This window comes from Siniperca chuatsi, linkage group LG15, assembly GCF_020085105.1.
Source record: "Siniperca chuatsi isolate FFG_IHB_CAS linkage group LG15, ASM2008510v1, whole genome shotgun sequence".
Lineage (NCBI taxonomy): Eukaryota > Metazoa > Chordata > Actinopteri > Centrarchiformes > Sinipercidae > Siniperca > Siniperca chuatsi.
In genome coordinates, this window is record NC_058056.1 from 25,337,442 (window position 1) to 25,351,823 (window position 14,382).

The following is a 14,382-nucleotide window of genomic DNA, read 5'->3' on the forward strand; positions in this document are numbered from 1 at the left end:
TGACCACAAAGGGATTAAATTAGAGTTTGCATGTGCACTTTATTTTTTCATTTGTTTAATGAAGCATATCCTTTATAAGTCATTAAAATGGCCAAATTTTAAGATATTAAAAACAGACACAGAAGATTATGTAAAAAATATCAATATCCTCTTTCATAAAGTCAGTCAAACCATGTCAATGTCATTTTACAGTGACACAAATTACAGTGCACAAATTGGTTATCTTAAGGCAGTAACATTATAACATTTAAGTTCTGTAACTGAAGAAAAATGGATGTATGTGTGCCAGAGAGTTAAAGAGTTAAATCCTGAAAATATCCTCCATCTCTGTTTGCTGTTGTTACCTGGCTGAGTTGCTCTCTCAGTCGTTCTTCTGTGACTCCGAGAGATCTCATGCCTCTGACGCGACAGGCTGCCTGCACCTCGTTCACATTCAGACTCTTCACCCCTTCCTCTGCTATCAGCTGGATGAGCAGAGCACAGAGTTCACACAGAGCTTCTAATGATCAACTACCTTCCATTTCAATTGTGTCAAAAAATGTAAACATTTAAAATAAAATGTAAAGAGAAAGTTAAATTGCAAGTAATGTTTAGCTACAAGTGCTGTATGTATTACCTCTGACCAATTTCTGATTTTACTCAAGAGGATATCTACTAGAACTTTACCACAGAGGTTCATACCTTGTCATCTGCACGGATGGTCCTCAGCTTCATGATGAGCTGGAAGCGGAGGAAGTTGTTGGTCCCGATGGACTGGAGCTCCAGGAGACGGCAGAGAGCCACCAGCTGAGGTCGGGTCAGGTTGTCCAGAGTCAGCTCATCCTCGAACAGTTTGGAGAATTTTATGATCTGCTCATTACTGGGACGTTCCCCAGAATTCCGTATCTATAAAGATGAAAAAGTCATGGCTTGTAAATCATTTTTGACAAAGGAGGTCTGAAAGCTAAAGCAGTCCAGATTTTCATGCAAAAATATATCTGTTTTTAAAACCTGAAACAGATTCTTTAACTGAGAGCCCTAGTTTCACTCTATTTGCCCACATTGTGTTTTCATATGGTCACTTCTCACCCACAGTAAATATTGAATTGAAACTTAAAAGCATTTAAGTTAACAGGACAGTGGCTGATTGCAGCTTTACTTGTAACTGTGTGAAATAAACTCAACTATCAATCTACTAATTTTTATTATTTACTTAATAGTATATAGCGTATACTATTTAATGTACAATACACCAACCAGAGACATTTAATTGTTTCCACAACCAGAGGGCAATACTGAGCCTGTTTTCACTGATTTCATGATGCCCTGTCTCCGTGAACACTGACACCAACCTTCTGGAAGAAGGTGGAGAACTCCTCCGTCACATTGCCCTGAGCAGCCTTGTTCCGCAGAGCGATCTCCTCGATGGTGTCCTGCAAGAACTTGGCCATCTCCAGTTTGACTCTCAGCTCCGTTTTCAACCTCTCCTCCTAAAAACAACGTTACAAATTCTATGTGATGTAAAAATGATTCCCCATTCTTCATAATTTTGTTGAGCATTCTGTTTTTAAGAATGTTATAAACTATGTGATGAAATGGGATGAAATTAAAGAAATATATCTCTAATATACTGTCAATAAATAAAACAAGAAATTTCAATAAATCACCTTGAGCTGAACAAAACGATTAACCCATTAATCGAGAAAATAATCGGCAGATTAATCGATGATGAAAATAAACGTTAGTTGCAGTCTTAGTTGAGCTACTGTGTCTCAAACCACATTGTCATACCATGTAGACCTAAAACTAGACTACAATTTTGAATTGCAACTACAACAGCTAGCAAAATAATCCCTAAAATTGATCTTGTGCATCTTGTCTGTATCATGCAGCTTCAGTCCAAACAAAATGTCCAGCTTTGATTACCTTCTTTGACTGTGTCTCGAAGGTGGACGGCAGCATGTTGGGGAAGAGTTTCAGAGCTACAGGAAGCAGGAACTCCATGAAAGGGACAATGATGAACACCAGGAAGGGAAGAAGTCTGAAGACGTCTGCACATGTTCTGAGGAACTAGGAAGAAGGTTTGGAAAAACTGGAATTAGAATTGAAATAATGATATTAAAATGTATTTGTATTGCACCTTTCATACAAGAAATGCAGCTCAAAGTGCTTTACAATAAAGAAATTACATGCACCGAGTGCTTCACATGAAAATACATCATGCATCACAGATGTAAAGGATGATGTAACTTGTAAAGAAATTTGTGTGTCTTGACGAACTGTGGAGATTATTTTAAATGCCCAAGGTTAGTATTGAAAAACTGATGCAGATGTGCAGTTGGTTCACATTCACATTTGTTGACCAACTAAGCCAGTGTCTGCTTGTGTTTGGATTTTCAACAATGAAGATGGCTTTTCAGAACATGTAGGGTATGGGCCTGAATGGAAGTACCATTCATTTCCACCAGGCTGAAGTTTGTGCATGCCTCCAGCAGAGAGCAGCAGCGAGAGGAAAAGCCAAACAGGGAACCATGTGAAAATGTTTACCTCATTGTCCCTTGGTACAATCACCCTGCTCAATCCCTTTAATAACAATTTCCGCAGTCAGCACTTTTAACCCTGTGCCCATACATCCCCAGAGCAACAGAAACCTCCTAATTCATTGGTGCCTTATTTGTGTGGAGCTGTAGACCACGGTGAACATTCTGCCTGACAAGGCTCAGAAACTGTCCACTTGAGCCAACAGGAAGCACATTTGTTAAGCACAGACCTGAACAATCCTCAGAGTATAGAAGTACCAGGCCAACAGTAGTCTACTTCATTGTATAGCTGTCCAACTGTGGCTTTTTGACCGACCCCGGACACAATCCCAACCAGCCATCTACAGAAATGGCCCTGAGGGGAGAAGGCCAAAACACAAGTCCTTCCTTTCCACCTGCATGTCAGTGGAAAAGAAGGGTGAAGGATTTAGGCCAGCCTGAGTGAAGAGGCCTTTGTCCACAGGCCCATTGACATGTATATCATCTCCCAGAGTTCCACATCAAAGGAGGGAGGAGGGGGTGACAGATTAAAATAGAAGAAGCCTTAAACAGAGGCCTGAGTATTGTAAGTGAATATGAAAGGAGGAGATTAAGGAGGCAAAACCAGTCCAGGTTAGATGAATAGGGTGTAGATGAGCTCGGGACATGCGCTCCAAGGGAGTCAGCTGCATTTGAAAAGGTGCAGATGGGTTGGTGGTGTGGGTTTAATGGGGGGGTGGGAGACTGTGGTCACCATCAGCACTGAGCAGCAGCTATAAGCTCTGCGGTAAAGCTTTATTTCCACTGTTTCTTTAGCATAATCAGCATGGTACATGTTGAATGTATATATTGTAGGGATTGGTAATAACTAAATTATATTGTTTAATGTCTCACTTTCACTGGAATCATATTGAGATGTGATATAATACGTCCACTTGAATGATTCAAAGCAAATTGCAGTCAAAATCTAACAAAATAAGTTTGTCGATGTAATTCATTACAGTGACACTGCATTAAATATTGTTGTAGTATTTTATGTGATTTTGCATACATTAGCCAAATCGTGATATACATTGATAATGGAAAAAATCATATCAGATCATATTAATATTAAGATATTGAATTCTGACCATCAGTAACTGTATGTACCTATGCAGTATTGCATCTGAGACTGTATTAAACTGAAACAAACTTCATTATTGTAGTTGTCAGATAAGGGGATTCAAATGGTTAATCTGACTAGAAGTAATAAAGATAAACATAAATGCTGGGAGTCAATTTCGCCTTAACTTTCCGATGGCAAAATAAATGATTAACTATAACATTTTTTCATCTTAGCTCATCTTGTAGCTGGGTGGATTTTTTATCATGATCTTCTCAAATGTCAAAAGGAGGAGGAGGTGAATGGAAAATTTACCACTACAACAAGAGTCACTGAAAAAGGGACCAGGCACATTTCAGCTCTTCATTGTAGTGTTGCACCATCCCTCTGCAAAGCATGAGAGGTCCCATTGTCATCACATGTCAGTATGACTTGTGAAACTACACTGTAAACATGCCTCTGCACCGATTTCTGTAAGTATAACACCTGTACGTTCCTCTAAGATCCTGAACTGCAATTGAAAATGAGCTAGCTTAGCTAAAATGCCCTTGCCAATGTCAAATATAGCACTGAAGCCATTCAGTTAAGTGTGATAGTTAAGGTAGGATCGAAGGATTGGTAGGATTGTTTCTATCAGCCATTCTGGAAGATAAACAACCATCATTTAATGGTTAATGTTTTTTGTTTTAATGCACTTTATCTAATTAAATAGCAAAGGCAATTGGTGAATTTTGAACTTGGCCAAATATCTCAGACAAAGCACATGGAAAGATTTCCAGACAACTGCAACAGCACTAATTCACACTTTAAGAGGAGCATTCTCAACTTGCCAATCACTCAGTCTGTACCATCCCGTACTATTGAGTGAGGAATATGTTAATGTTGTGAGACCTGAGCTGACCTGCTCACCTTCCCTGAAATGACACCTGTGTGTCAGCACCTGCATTATGGACTCTAGTGGGGATTGGGCCTCAATCCAGCCGCAGGCTGATTTAGAACAAGGGGCAGATCATGTCAAAAAATGAGAGTTCTTAAAAAAACTAAACTAAAAGTGTAAACATTAGATGAAGCTAAAGTTAAATGAGAAGTTTCTTAATCAAAGAGGCAACACGTAAAAACTTCTTCCTAAAGAGCTTTAATCAAGCAGCACAATCTGCTCAGCGCCTGGTGAGTAAACACTCAGCGTGCAGCCAATTTCTATAATTGATCCCATTATGTTTGAGAAGCTGTGGATTATAGAACAAGATGTCAGGGCTGTCAGACTTAAACCGTGCTTAGTCAACTCTGATCTCTAAACTCATGCTGGTTATCTGCTCAGTAAACTCTGAGCTTTCTTTCACCGGAAACATTGGCTGATAGATTCAACGTTTACCTTCGACGTTTTCTGTTCAAATATAATTTTCTGTAACTGAGCAGACCCTAGAATGGTTTTTGCTAAAATGACTGCCAGAATACATATACTTGCCAGACATGGTCAAAATGTAGCAGTAATTTAAGTTTGCTAAGCCCCGCCCCCTATTAGCTACTGTTGCTACACCCGTCAAGCTTGCCATTCCCACACAGCACATAATGCTGTTTACACCGTGACAAATTTGCCACTTGAAATTCGTAATTTTTTTGTTTGTTTTTTTTTTTTTTTAATGGATCCTTGATTTCAGACAGAGGTAGACAAAAGCAAGCTTCTCATTTCTAGACAGCAACTATCAATTTGCAGACTGATTAGACAACTGTCTTTAGCAGATTTTAGCAGCTGTAGCTAGCTAGCTGATTAAGCTAACATTAGCTGACAGGCCTAATTGTGGTTGCTAAGCTATAATTAGACAATCATTGTGCGGGGGAGGAATTTAGCAAGTGGTTAACATCGCTGCATCATCTGTGTTAGCAAAGTGAAAAGGAAGATATATCTTGCTCTTTGCAAGTAGAAAGTAGAAGTATGTAGAAACACACGTATGGGCTGCTCTGATTTTAGTATCACTAAATGTGATCTTAATTTAGCCAAATAAACTCACATTTAATACATTTATTTTCTGAGCACTTTGAATATTGACGTTAGCTTTGAGTGACAGGCCCCGAAGAAAACAACAGAAAAACTCATACACCAATAGAACTGCTCACAAGCCAAATGTAGAACACTGTTGTTGTAGTAATTGGCATATGAATGTGAGGCCTGGTAGTGGTTGCATCAGAGTGCAACAAGCAAAGCATGTCCCAAGGTAAATTTAATAAAAACATCATCTAAACAGATTTGTTCTCCTATAAATAAGCCAATATTTCTTTCCCTGCTATTTCACCTGTCTCCTCTCTCGTCGGGACAAGGGGTGTCCATTCAGCACCTGCCACAGCATTCGGCCAGCAATGGTGGTATCAATCCACAGCAGCCTGAAGCCGTGGTAGTAGTGCTTGACTTCATCTACAACCCACTGTCGGAGCGTCCTTCTCACAGGTTCTGCATCCAGCGTCGGGCTGTACACCGGCCCTCCTTCCTCCAGCTTCTTCTTCTTGTCCTTTAACGAACGCAGTGACTTCTCCACCTTGGAGTCGTCCCATCTCCTCCGTGAGGTGTGTATCCACCTAACACCAGGGATGTCGTGTGGTCGTGCTATCATCCACTGGGCTCCCGTTGTAATTGCAGGGTATGGTGAAGGGGAGGCCCCCAACACAAACGCACAGTAGAGCCGCTGTGAGTCCGGGCTCTGGCAGGGGCCCACATAGCCATCTGACAAGGGGAGGGAAGGACCGAGTGAAGAAACCTGGGCCAAACTGCTGAGTCGGAGCCCATCAAGTCTAAGGAGACAACAGGATGAATAGATTTAGAATACAAAGTTCAGACTGAGTCTTGAATGAAATAAAAAGTACTGTTTTAAATGAACGCCTCGTCTTAGAAAGAGAAGCTGCTCAGAAAAAAAGTTTCCTGGTACATTTTTCCAAAAAGCAATGTGATTTAAATTCACTGGTGCACAAAATGAAAACAATTTGGCAGCCAGGATATTGATTAACAAAATTATCAGAATCAGAAATCAGAAATGCTTGGCAAAAAAAATATATATGGCAAATACTTGTGTGCAAAATGGATATAGAGTATATGGTTTTAAAATTGCCCCTCAAATGCTGTAAGATATACAGCAAAAACATAAAACCACCTGAAAATGTCTTAGTATGTTATGAAGAAGGTTTGTCTGCAAGTTTCATTGAGTGGAATGAAAAACAAACAAAAAAAGTAAAGACCTTTCAGAAAATGTGGGTGTGTGAATTGCGGTTGGTTTCTAACATAAAAACAGCATCCAAGAAACCACAAAGTTTTAAAGATGTAATCTTTAAATTGATGTTAGTGTTTAGAAATGTAAAGGTGTACTAGGTGTTGCATGCAACAGTGGCTAAGCACAAGTCAAATCCCAGTTAAAATTAGCAAAAGACCAAGTATAAGTATATACTTATATATATTTTATATATCAAAAAAATGATCTAGAGATTAGATTTAACATAAGATGTGGGGCACAGAGCCCCAAAGACTTCAATCAACCACACAATATTTAATGACCTCTAAAACTGTAACTGAAAAGTCTTAAAATGTTATATTAAACTGCATGCTAGACATTTTAAAGTCTGAAGGTTTCATATTATATAAGTTATTTTAAGGTGTTTTCAGAAAATGCAGATACTGTGGAAGCCCTGCATTTAATTGGCTTACTTTTGACTGGAGAGTCTGAGCGCTGTGCAGTTGAAACAGGCACCATCTTGTACTTTCCCTGAAAGGAAGGAAGAAAACATGAGCAGCTGGGTTCTGATAATAAGTCATTAGGCAGGGACACAAACACACATAACGCATACTCAGGGATTTGATGATATCTGCAGGCTGACTGGTCTGATACATTAATGCAACTTCATTTCTGAATTCACTGACCCAGCTATGACACCAGCAAAAACACACAGTGCTTTTCGCTGGTTATGCAATAACGTGATACAAAGTGAAGTCACTCCTGATGTCTTTCAGAATGGTCTGTCTAAGAATATATATCAAAAGGCTGCTGCAATCTTGAACAGGCCTTTTCACAGCTTTTTTTTTCAGGCTTTCAGGCCTTTATTACATGGTAGCATGCAAGCATTAGGCATAAGGCTTGATCAAGCTAGCCTGAATTCCATCATCCAAAATGTACAAAGAATCACTTCAAAGAAAACTCTTTATACTGAATTATTTTCTCTTGTGGTTACATGTGTCATTTTTATTTTTCTATTACCCATTTCAAAGTAATTTTTAAAAATATTTTGTGGTGTATGTTTTCTGTAAAGTCTATTATTCTTCTGTTAATATCTGAATACACTGATCTGTCTTGGAGGCCAGGATATTCACACCCTCACTTGAGGCCCACAGTGGGGCCTCCCAGACCCCAGAGGCCCCTGTCAGTGTGACGTACAAGCAGAGAGAGGGCGGTGGTGAGACGCTTCCCACCAATCATCTCGGAGCACATGGCCTAGCCACACCCTTCCTCTGGATCTCACATGGCTGGCTGGAGTGAATCCAGCAAGGCCTGGTTGAACATAGCAGGCTGTGGCTGGCAGCCAGGAGGACACAGAGTTTACTGGAACAGTGTCACCTTTGTGGCTGAATGGCCAGCTACTGTTGCACAGAAAGAAAACGCTGGAAATACAGTAGATTACCTAACCCTATACCATTCGCCTGGGCTGTACAAGCAGCTACACTCTGCTACAGTGTTTCCTCTGTGGTTTTATCCCCCTGGGGTTTTTGGTTTCACATTCACACCTCTTTCAGTCCAAGATATGTCACATCAGGTAGATAATTTAGTAATTGTGGTTGCACAGCTATAATTTATTACACTACACGTGACATTTTTTTTGTCAACATGTTTGTCTTCTAAATAACACAATGGTGTATAAAAGTATTTCTATTTCATGTGTTGCTTTACATAGACACCCATTAAACTGACCTAATCTTCTTGCGTAACGTGTACTATGCCATGGTGGCAATGATACTAAACCTTGAGTGAATTTTTAATTCAAGTCAGTTTTATTTCTATAGCCCAAAATCCCAAATTTGCCCCTAAGAGCTTTACAAACTGTACAGCATGACACCCTCTATTCTTAGGCCCTTGTTTCAGATAAGGAAAAACCAACCCCCCACGAAAAATACCTTTTAACAGAAGAAAAAGTAGAAACCTCAGGAAGATCAACAGAAGAGTTATAATTAACTTCTTAGAATATTGTAATGTTAGGACATAAATCAAATGCAAAATTGTTACCATGTTTTTCTCATTCAGTTCAATGTGTTTAAATGTGGGTGACCTACAAATGTTCAATGTCATTATAGCTCTCTGCGAAGCTAATGAGTTTATTTATATGTTTGCACGAATTTGAGAAATGTTCCACACAATACCTTGTCAATGATTAGCATTATTTTAACCAATAAATCGTATCTGATATTTTATGAAGCGTGTCTACTGAAGCTACTGAACTTGCCCCTGAAGCTTAAAACTCTGCACAACTTGGATGTTGATGACTACAATACAGAGCTTCTACAGAAACATCTGAATCTCTGTGGACTTCTTAAGCATTACTGTTGCATTTGTATAGAAATCTACAGTATTAATTGGCCATTTTGGTGTTGGGTAGGACTAACTAACTAGGTCTGGGTTTGGAAGGTCATGACTAGGTCAGGCCCCGCCCTGCCTGTTTGACTTTTACCTGCAACAGCTAACTCATGTGTGATCTGCAGCCTGCAGCTGTCTGACTGTTAAGTGCTAAAACAACAGTCTAATAAACTTCCTCATTCACTGTGTGAGCAGCATATCACCAAACAGGCCCAGGGTCAGTTCTCTGAAGTGCTCCTGTATTGAGGTTGAACTGAGACACAACAGTTGTTCCTTTTGACCTCAGCTATTCTGTTCAGATACAGCTGTCTTGCACAAACAATCCATGTCTGCTGTTTTTTTTAAGTTATTACCTGAACATCTAACAATATATTGGATCTGATGTAAAATATACAGTGTTTTATCAAAAGTGTGAGCTCACATGTATAAATCTGAATGAAACGGTAGCAAAAGAACAGGACTGTTGGTAGGGCGACATAATTGGTTTATCTCCCATCATCAATGTTTCTTTGCATAAGATCCAGAGCACCACCAGAACAAACAGTACAATCTTGCGCTCTAAATACGGGGCTATTGCGAGAAGGTTTACGTCGCTTCATCTATATTCTTTATATATTTGTTTAGCTCCAAAGTGTCCACTTAAGAAACAAACCATAGCTTGGAAACAAAAGTGACATGAACGCAAAACAAGCGTGTTTATTGGACAGAATGTTGGTAAGCTTAAGTCCAGACTGCGGTTTGTTTTGATACGCCTGGCTTTCTTTGTGGCTTCTCAAATGTCAAGCATCTCCTTTCCCGGTACCCATAAACTATGATGTTTTTGGGTCATTTCCCCTAGGACAACACTCTCAGTCATACTGAAACTCGCATTCTCAGGCAGCGTGTGAAGTGAGTTTAAATGACCATGGTCTCAGCTGGATAAACCGCATAAAATGAGTAAACGCTCTAAATAAATAAATACACTGCTCCATGTGTTGTTGCAGATGCCCCCTCACAAACCATTAATAGTGAACTTACACCAATGCATGTGTACCATCACGTTATTACAACTGAAACTTTGTGCCTCCTGTAGTTTTATTGATGCTGAGTTAGATAATGCAATAATCTTTACTACTTCTGACCTTACAACCTTTGTTTGACACCGCCATTTTGCAAAGACTGGTCAATGTTCAGCAGTCACAGCAGGACCTGAAGCACCTATGGGGAAGCACTTGGTCACTATTACTATGGAACTCAAACTGAAGATTTTCTTGGTCTTTATCCTTATTTATTCATAGTTGGTTGATTGTTGCAGCCAGGATCAGTCATTTATTGTAATTATCAGTAATCGCTTATCCTGATACTGCACGGACTGCTTGTAATTAATGTGTGGGATATTCACAAGTAAGATATGATTGTACTTATAAGGAGCTTATAATGTATAACGTTGCAACCAGAAAATGAGGTAGTGTCCGCCTGCCATACTACAGGCATGTAATAGCACTAATGTCAACACACACACATGAAAACAAAATGGGAAAATTAAGCTCAGCCTGTCTCAGGTGGAGTTATAAGAGGCACTGACCTTTCTTCATGTAAGCACCGCAATTTGTTTGATCTGGGCCTGAAGCCAAGAGCACAGTCTCAGTCCATCCAGTGCAGACAGACAAAGTCTCTTTATGAGCCTTTCATCTATTTATAAGCACAGCTTTAATGCACCAACTAAACTACAGACATAAATAATTTATTCTGTAGCATTGTCCTCTAATGTCCTCAGCGCCACTCATTGACAGCTGTGATACACCTCTATATTGTATTTAACAAAAAAGGTGCAAGGAGACATATCACCATAATTTCTATGCTGGTTATACAACAGCTAACATGCAGTGCTTATCAAAAACATGTCATGAATTACTGAGTTGGTCTGCAGCGTTGATGGATGAAATAACCATTCGGGATTGTCTGTTTTGCCTAATCCAGCGTATTAAATACCTGACAAATTAAGGTCCCTCATTAATGCCAAAAACACATACGAACCCAATATTGCTGTAAATCAATCGTGCTCAATGATTTGCAGCATTTTCCACAATGATTTTATACACCCAGAGATATTAAAGGGACAGCTACCATGGTATAAACAGTATGACAAAATTTCTGGCAGTTAATAAATACATATCATATTGACTAATATTGCAAAAAAAACTTATTTTGATAATGATTAATTGTTTTAACACTAAATATTTGCTGGTTACAGCTTCACAAATAGGAAATGCTGGTTGTTTTCCTCTGTCTCATATCATAAAATCAATACTTACAAAGCAAATTTATGAAATACTTGATAACACTACAAAAGGTTGTAGTGTTTGTGTCTACCTGCCAAGGGACTGCAGATGTGAAAGTAGCTAGTAGCCAAATCTGGTACAAAGTGTATGAGATGAATGTGTTTTTTGGACATGGTTCCTGACATATGAATGTAATAAAACTAAAAACTAACCTCTGACATTTTATAGCATTAGTGGTCTATTGGTTAATTCAAAAAGGTGAGAAATTCTGTATAGTGCATATTAACCAAAAAAGAAAGTAGTAGCAGCCCTAGTCTGGAAAAGCACAAAATGATTCACCATTCCTGTGGTTCAACATTTCACAACCTTGTCTAATCATAAACAATAAACAGACGCCCATGATAAACTGTGCTCCATGGCCGCAAAACAAGGCACGAAATCAGCACACTATAGAACCAAAACAAAGCCTCATTCGTTTTAAATCCCATTTTCTAAGAGAAAATACATCTAGCTTAGATAAGGAGATCTTGTGGATGCTGAATAAACAGAAGGGAACATGTCTGCCATAATAACGAGCATCCTCTCAGACTGCAGTAGAAGGTGGGGGCGCTCGCCAGCCAGAACAGACAGTTGTCCTCAGATAACCTGAATCCTTAATCAGGTTTTCCTCCTCCTTTTTTTTTTTTTTTTTTTAAATTCTCATCAGAAAGGTGCGGTGCCTCGAGCTGCCCGGTCTCGCGAGGTGATAACACTTAAAAACCGTAGCGTCACACGCAATACAGCCTTGATGCAAAGTAGTAACTGATTTGTAGCTTAAAAAGAATGAATGATAGACGGTTTTAAGTGTGATGCTCAGTTGTCTGCTCCCTGTCACTTTGAGTCATCCACCATCATCCTGACAACACCAACAGGGCCAACCCAGGACCACCTGCCTCTGAAAAGACATGACACCTCTAACCTAGATGCTAACATGACAAGTCAATCGTTAGCCTTATTTCGTCTCCATTGGCATTCTAAACAAAAACAGTTGAGTTACCTTGACAACAACAGACTAACATAGAAAACCTTACCTTTGCCTTTCCTGAATTCGTTCTTTAACGACCTGGACGTTTTCATTAAAGGTGCCCGAGACCTCGTAAACAGGATTAACGCCATGCGTAGGCTTTCTGTCTGAACTCGCTACCTTTTTAACAGTTACAGTAAGTTACAAGCTAACTAACGTTAGCCGGTTAGCTAGCCGCTGTTTGTTGAAGACGTCGAAACGAATGGACCGCTAACGTGGTACATAGAAATACCAAAATCCTTGTATGCTTTTAACAAGCTACGAAACATCTATAACTGTACAACGGAAAATTTAGCTCCATGTTATGTCCTTCCCTTCTACGCGGATGACAGCTAGCCGGGTCAGGCTCCCAAGTGACGTCAAACTGGTGTTGCGTGTTTATTAAGCAGCTTTTCATGTGTGAGGTGGAGAAACTTCCGGTATATGTATAAAATAAAAGCCCGTGTTTCTGAGTTGGAGGCCGCAGGGTGTTGAGGTGTCAAAGGAACACGACCTTTTCATCCTCAAAAAGTTAAAGTCATTTAAATGCAATTTTTTAATTGATTATTGTGCAAGAGAAGTAAAGTATGGAAATGTTATTTTTATAGTAGATCTTCTTTTCCTTTCAGCTGTTCACTTTCAGGGGTCGCCACAACAATCATGTGCCTCCATTTAACCCTGTCCTCTGTTATTTATTTTTATTTTTATAGTAGATCACACAGAACAAAAGTCTGCATCTTCCTCATAAGATGTATGAATATATCAGTCCTATACATGTTTATTCATTCATTCATTTAATGTTTATTTTTTTCAGGGATAAGTATATAGCATGAACCAAGGCCACATACCACAGCATGTCTGACCTAAGCTAGTTTGTAATGCCCTTCCCTCTATGGGCCTTTAAAATACACAAAACTGAGTATTTTGTGAGCAACGTCAGTCTGCTTACTCTGCTTTTGTTCTATATTTTATATTTCGTTAAGCATCTTGTTTCACTGTGTTGTCTATGGGTCATATAGCACTACTTTAAAGATTTTGTAATATATAAATATATTACTATTATATAAAATAATTATGCTGGGCAAAGGGGTAAAAATGAAACATGTCTGGGGCAATGCTTGAATAGACTTAACAATAACAAAATAAATAATGGTACAGTATGAGCAAAGTAAATCAATCACTGTGAACACAACGAGAGTAAGTTTTTGTCTTTTTCCTAATGTACTTATTGCATTCTCTCACACTTGTCTTCAGTAGGGGCCTAAAAGTTAGAGGAGGCCTGTATGATCCCCAGACCAGCAGGATACTGTGGGTGAGGAAAATGAAAGAGCAGCATTTGCCCCTTCCTCATTACCACCGCTGAGGAAGGCCCTGAAGCCCATCTGTGGAGGTGGAGCTGCTCGGTGGCCAACAAATAGCACTGTGGTAGGCAGCTTTCAGATGTGAATGCAAAACAATGTGAGTGTGAGCAAGAAAGCATTGCTGGAAAGCTCCTAAAAATAAAAATAGGTCTCCAATGCCAGCCATTTCAACAGTTAAATGACAATGACCAATAACTGCACATTTTTTGCATTTGTGCTCTTCTTGTGCGCATTCCGGCGTTGTGTTGAAGTCTGTTTCCCCATCGATTTGTGTTTCCCCTTTTTAACCTGAACATAACCTGGCTTAAACCCAACTAGTTGTATTCTGCTGTGTTGAACCTCAACCCAACTTTAGCCCTAATCTCAACTGTTATCTCTGCAAAGCCTAACCATGAGCTTACCAAAACCATTATCCCATCCACAGGACAGCAGCAAAGTTGCAACAGACTTCAACACAAAATCTGTTCTTGAGATTACATGTCAAGTTCAAAATCAAGTTATTTTATTGGCATGTA

The 14,382-nt window shown here is 39.4% G+C and overlaps 1 protein-coding gene across 6 annotated transcripts in view; it reads right to left on the bottom strand.

Moving 5' to 3' along the window:
- Positions 1 to 12,901, bottom strand: part of letm1 (leucine zipper-EF-hand containing transmembrane protein 1) — a 32,304-nt gene extending 19,403 nt beyond the window's left edge. For 3 of the 6 annotated variants that reach the window (XM_044165852.1, XM_044165855.1, XM_044165853.1), the window contains exons 1-7: positions 12,535 to 12,900; positions 7,289 to 7,346; positions 5,892 to 6,384; positions 1,906 to 2,049; positions 1,332 to 1,469; positions 682 to 885; positions 345 to 464 (exon numbers count right to left, since the gene is read on the bottom strand). In XM_044165852.1, coding sequence (XP_044021787.1) covers positions 345 to 464; positions 682 to 885; positions 1,332 to 1,469; positions 1,906 to 2,049; positions 5,892 to 6,384; positions 7,289 to 7,346; positions 12,535 to 12,619 — 1,242 coding nt within the window. In that variant the 5' untranslated portion in view covers positions 12,620 to 12,900. Of the gene's footprint in view, positions 1 to 344; positions 465 to 681; positions 886 to 1,331; positions 1,470 to 1,905; positions 2,050 to 5,891; positions 6,385 to 7,288; positions 7,347 to 12,534 lie in introns of all 6 variants that reach the window. The other 3 variants (XM_044165857.1, XM_044165856.1, XM_044165851.1) reach the window with 2 other exon arrangements.
- Positions 12,902 to 14,382: the final 1,481 nt, after the last annotated feature.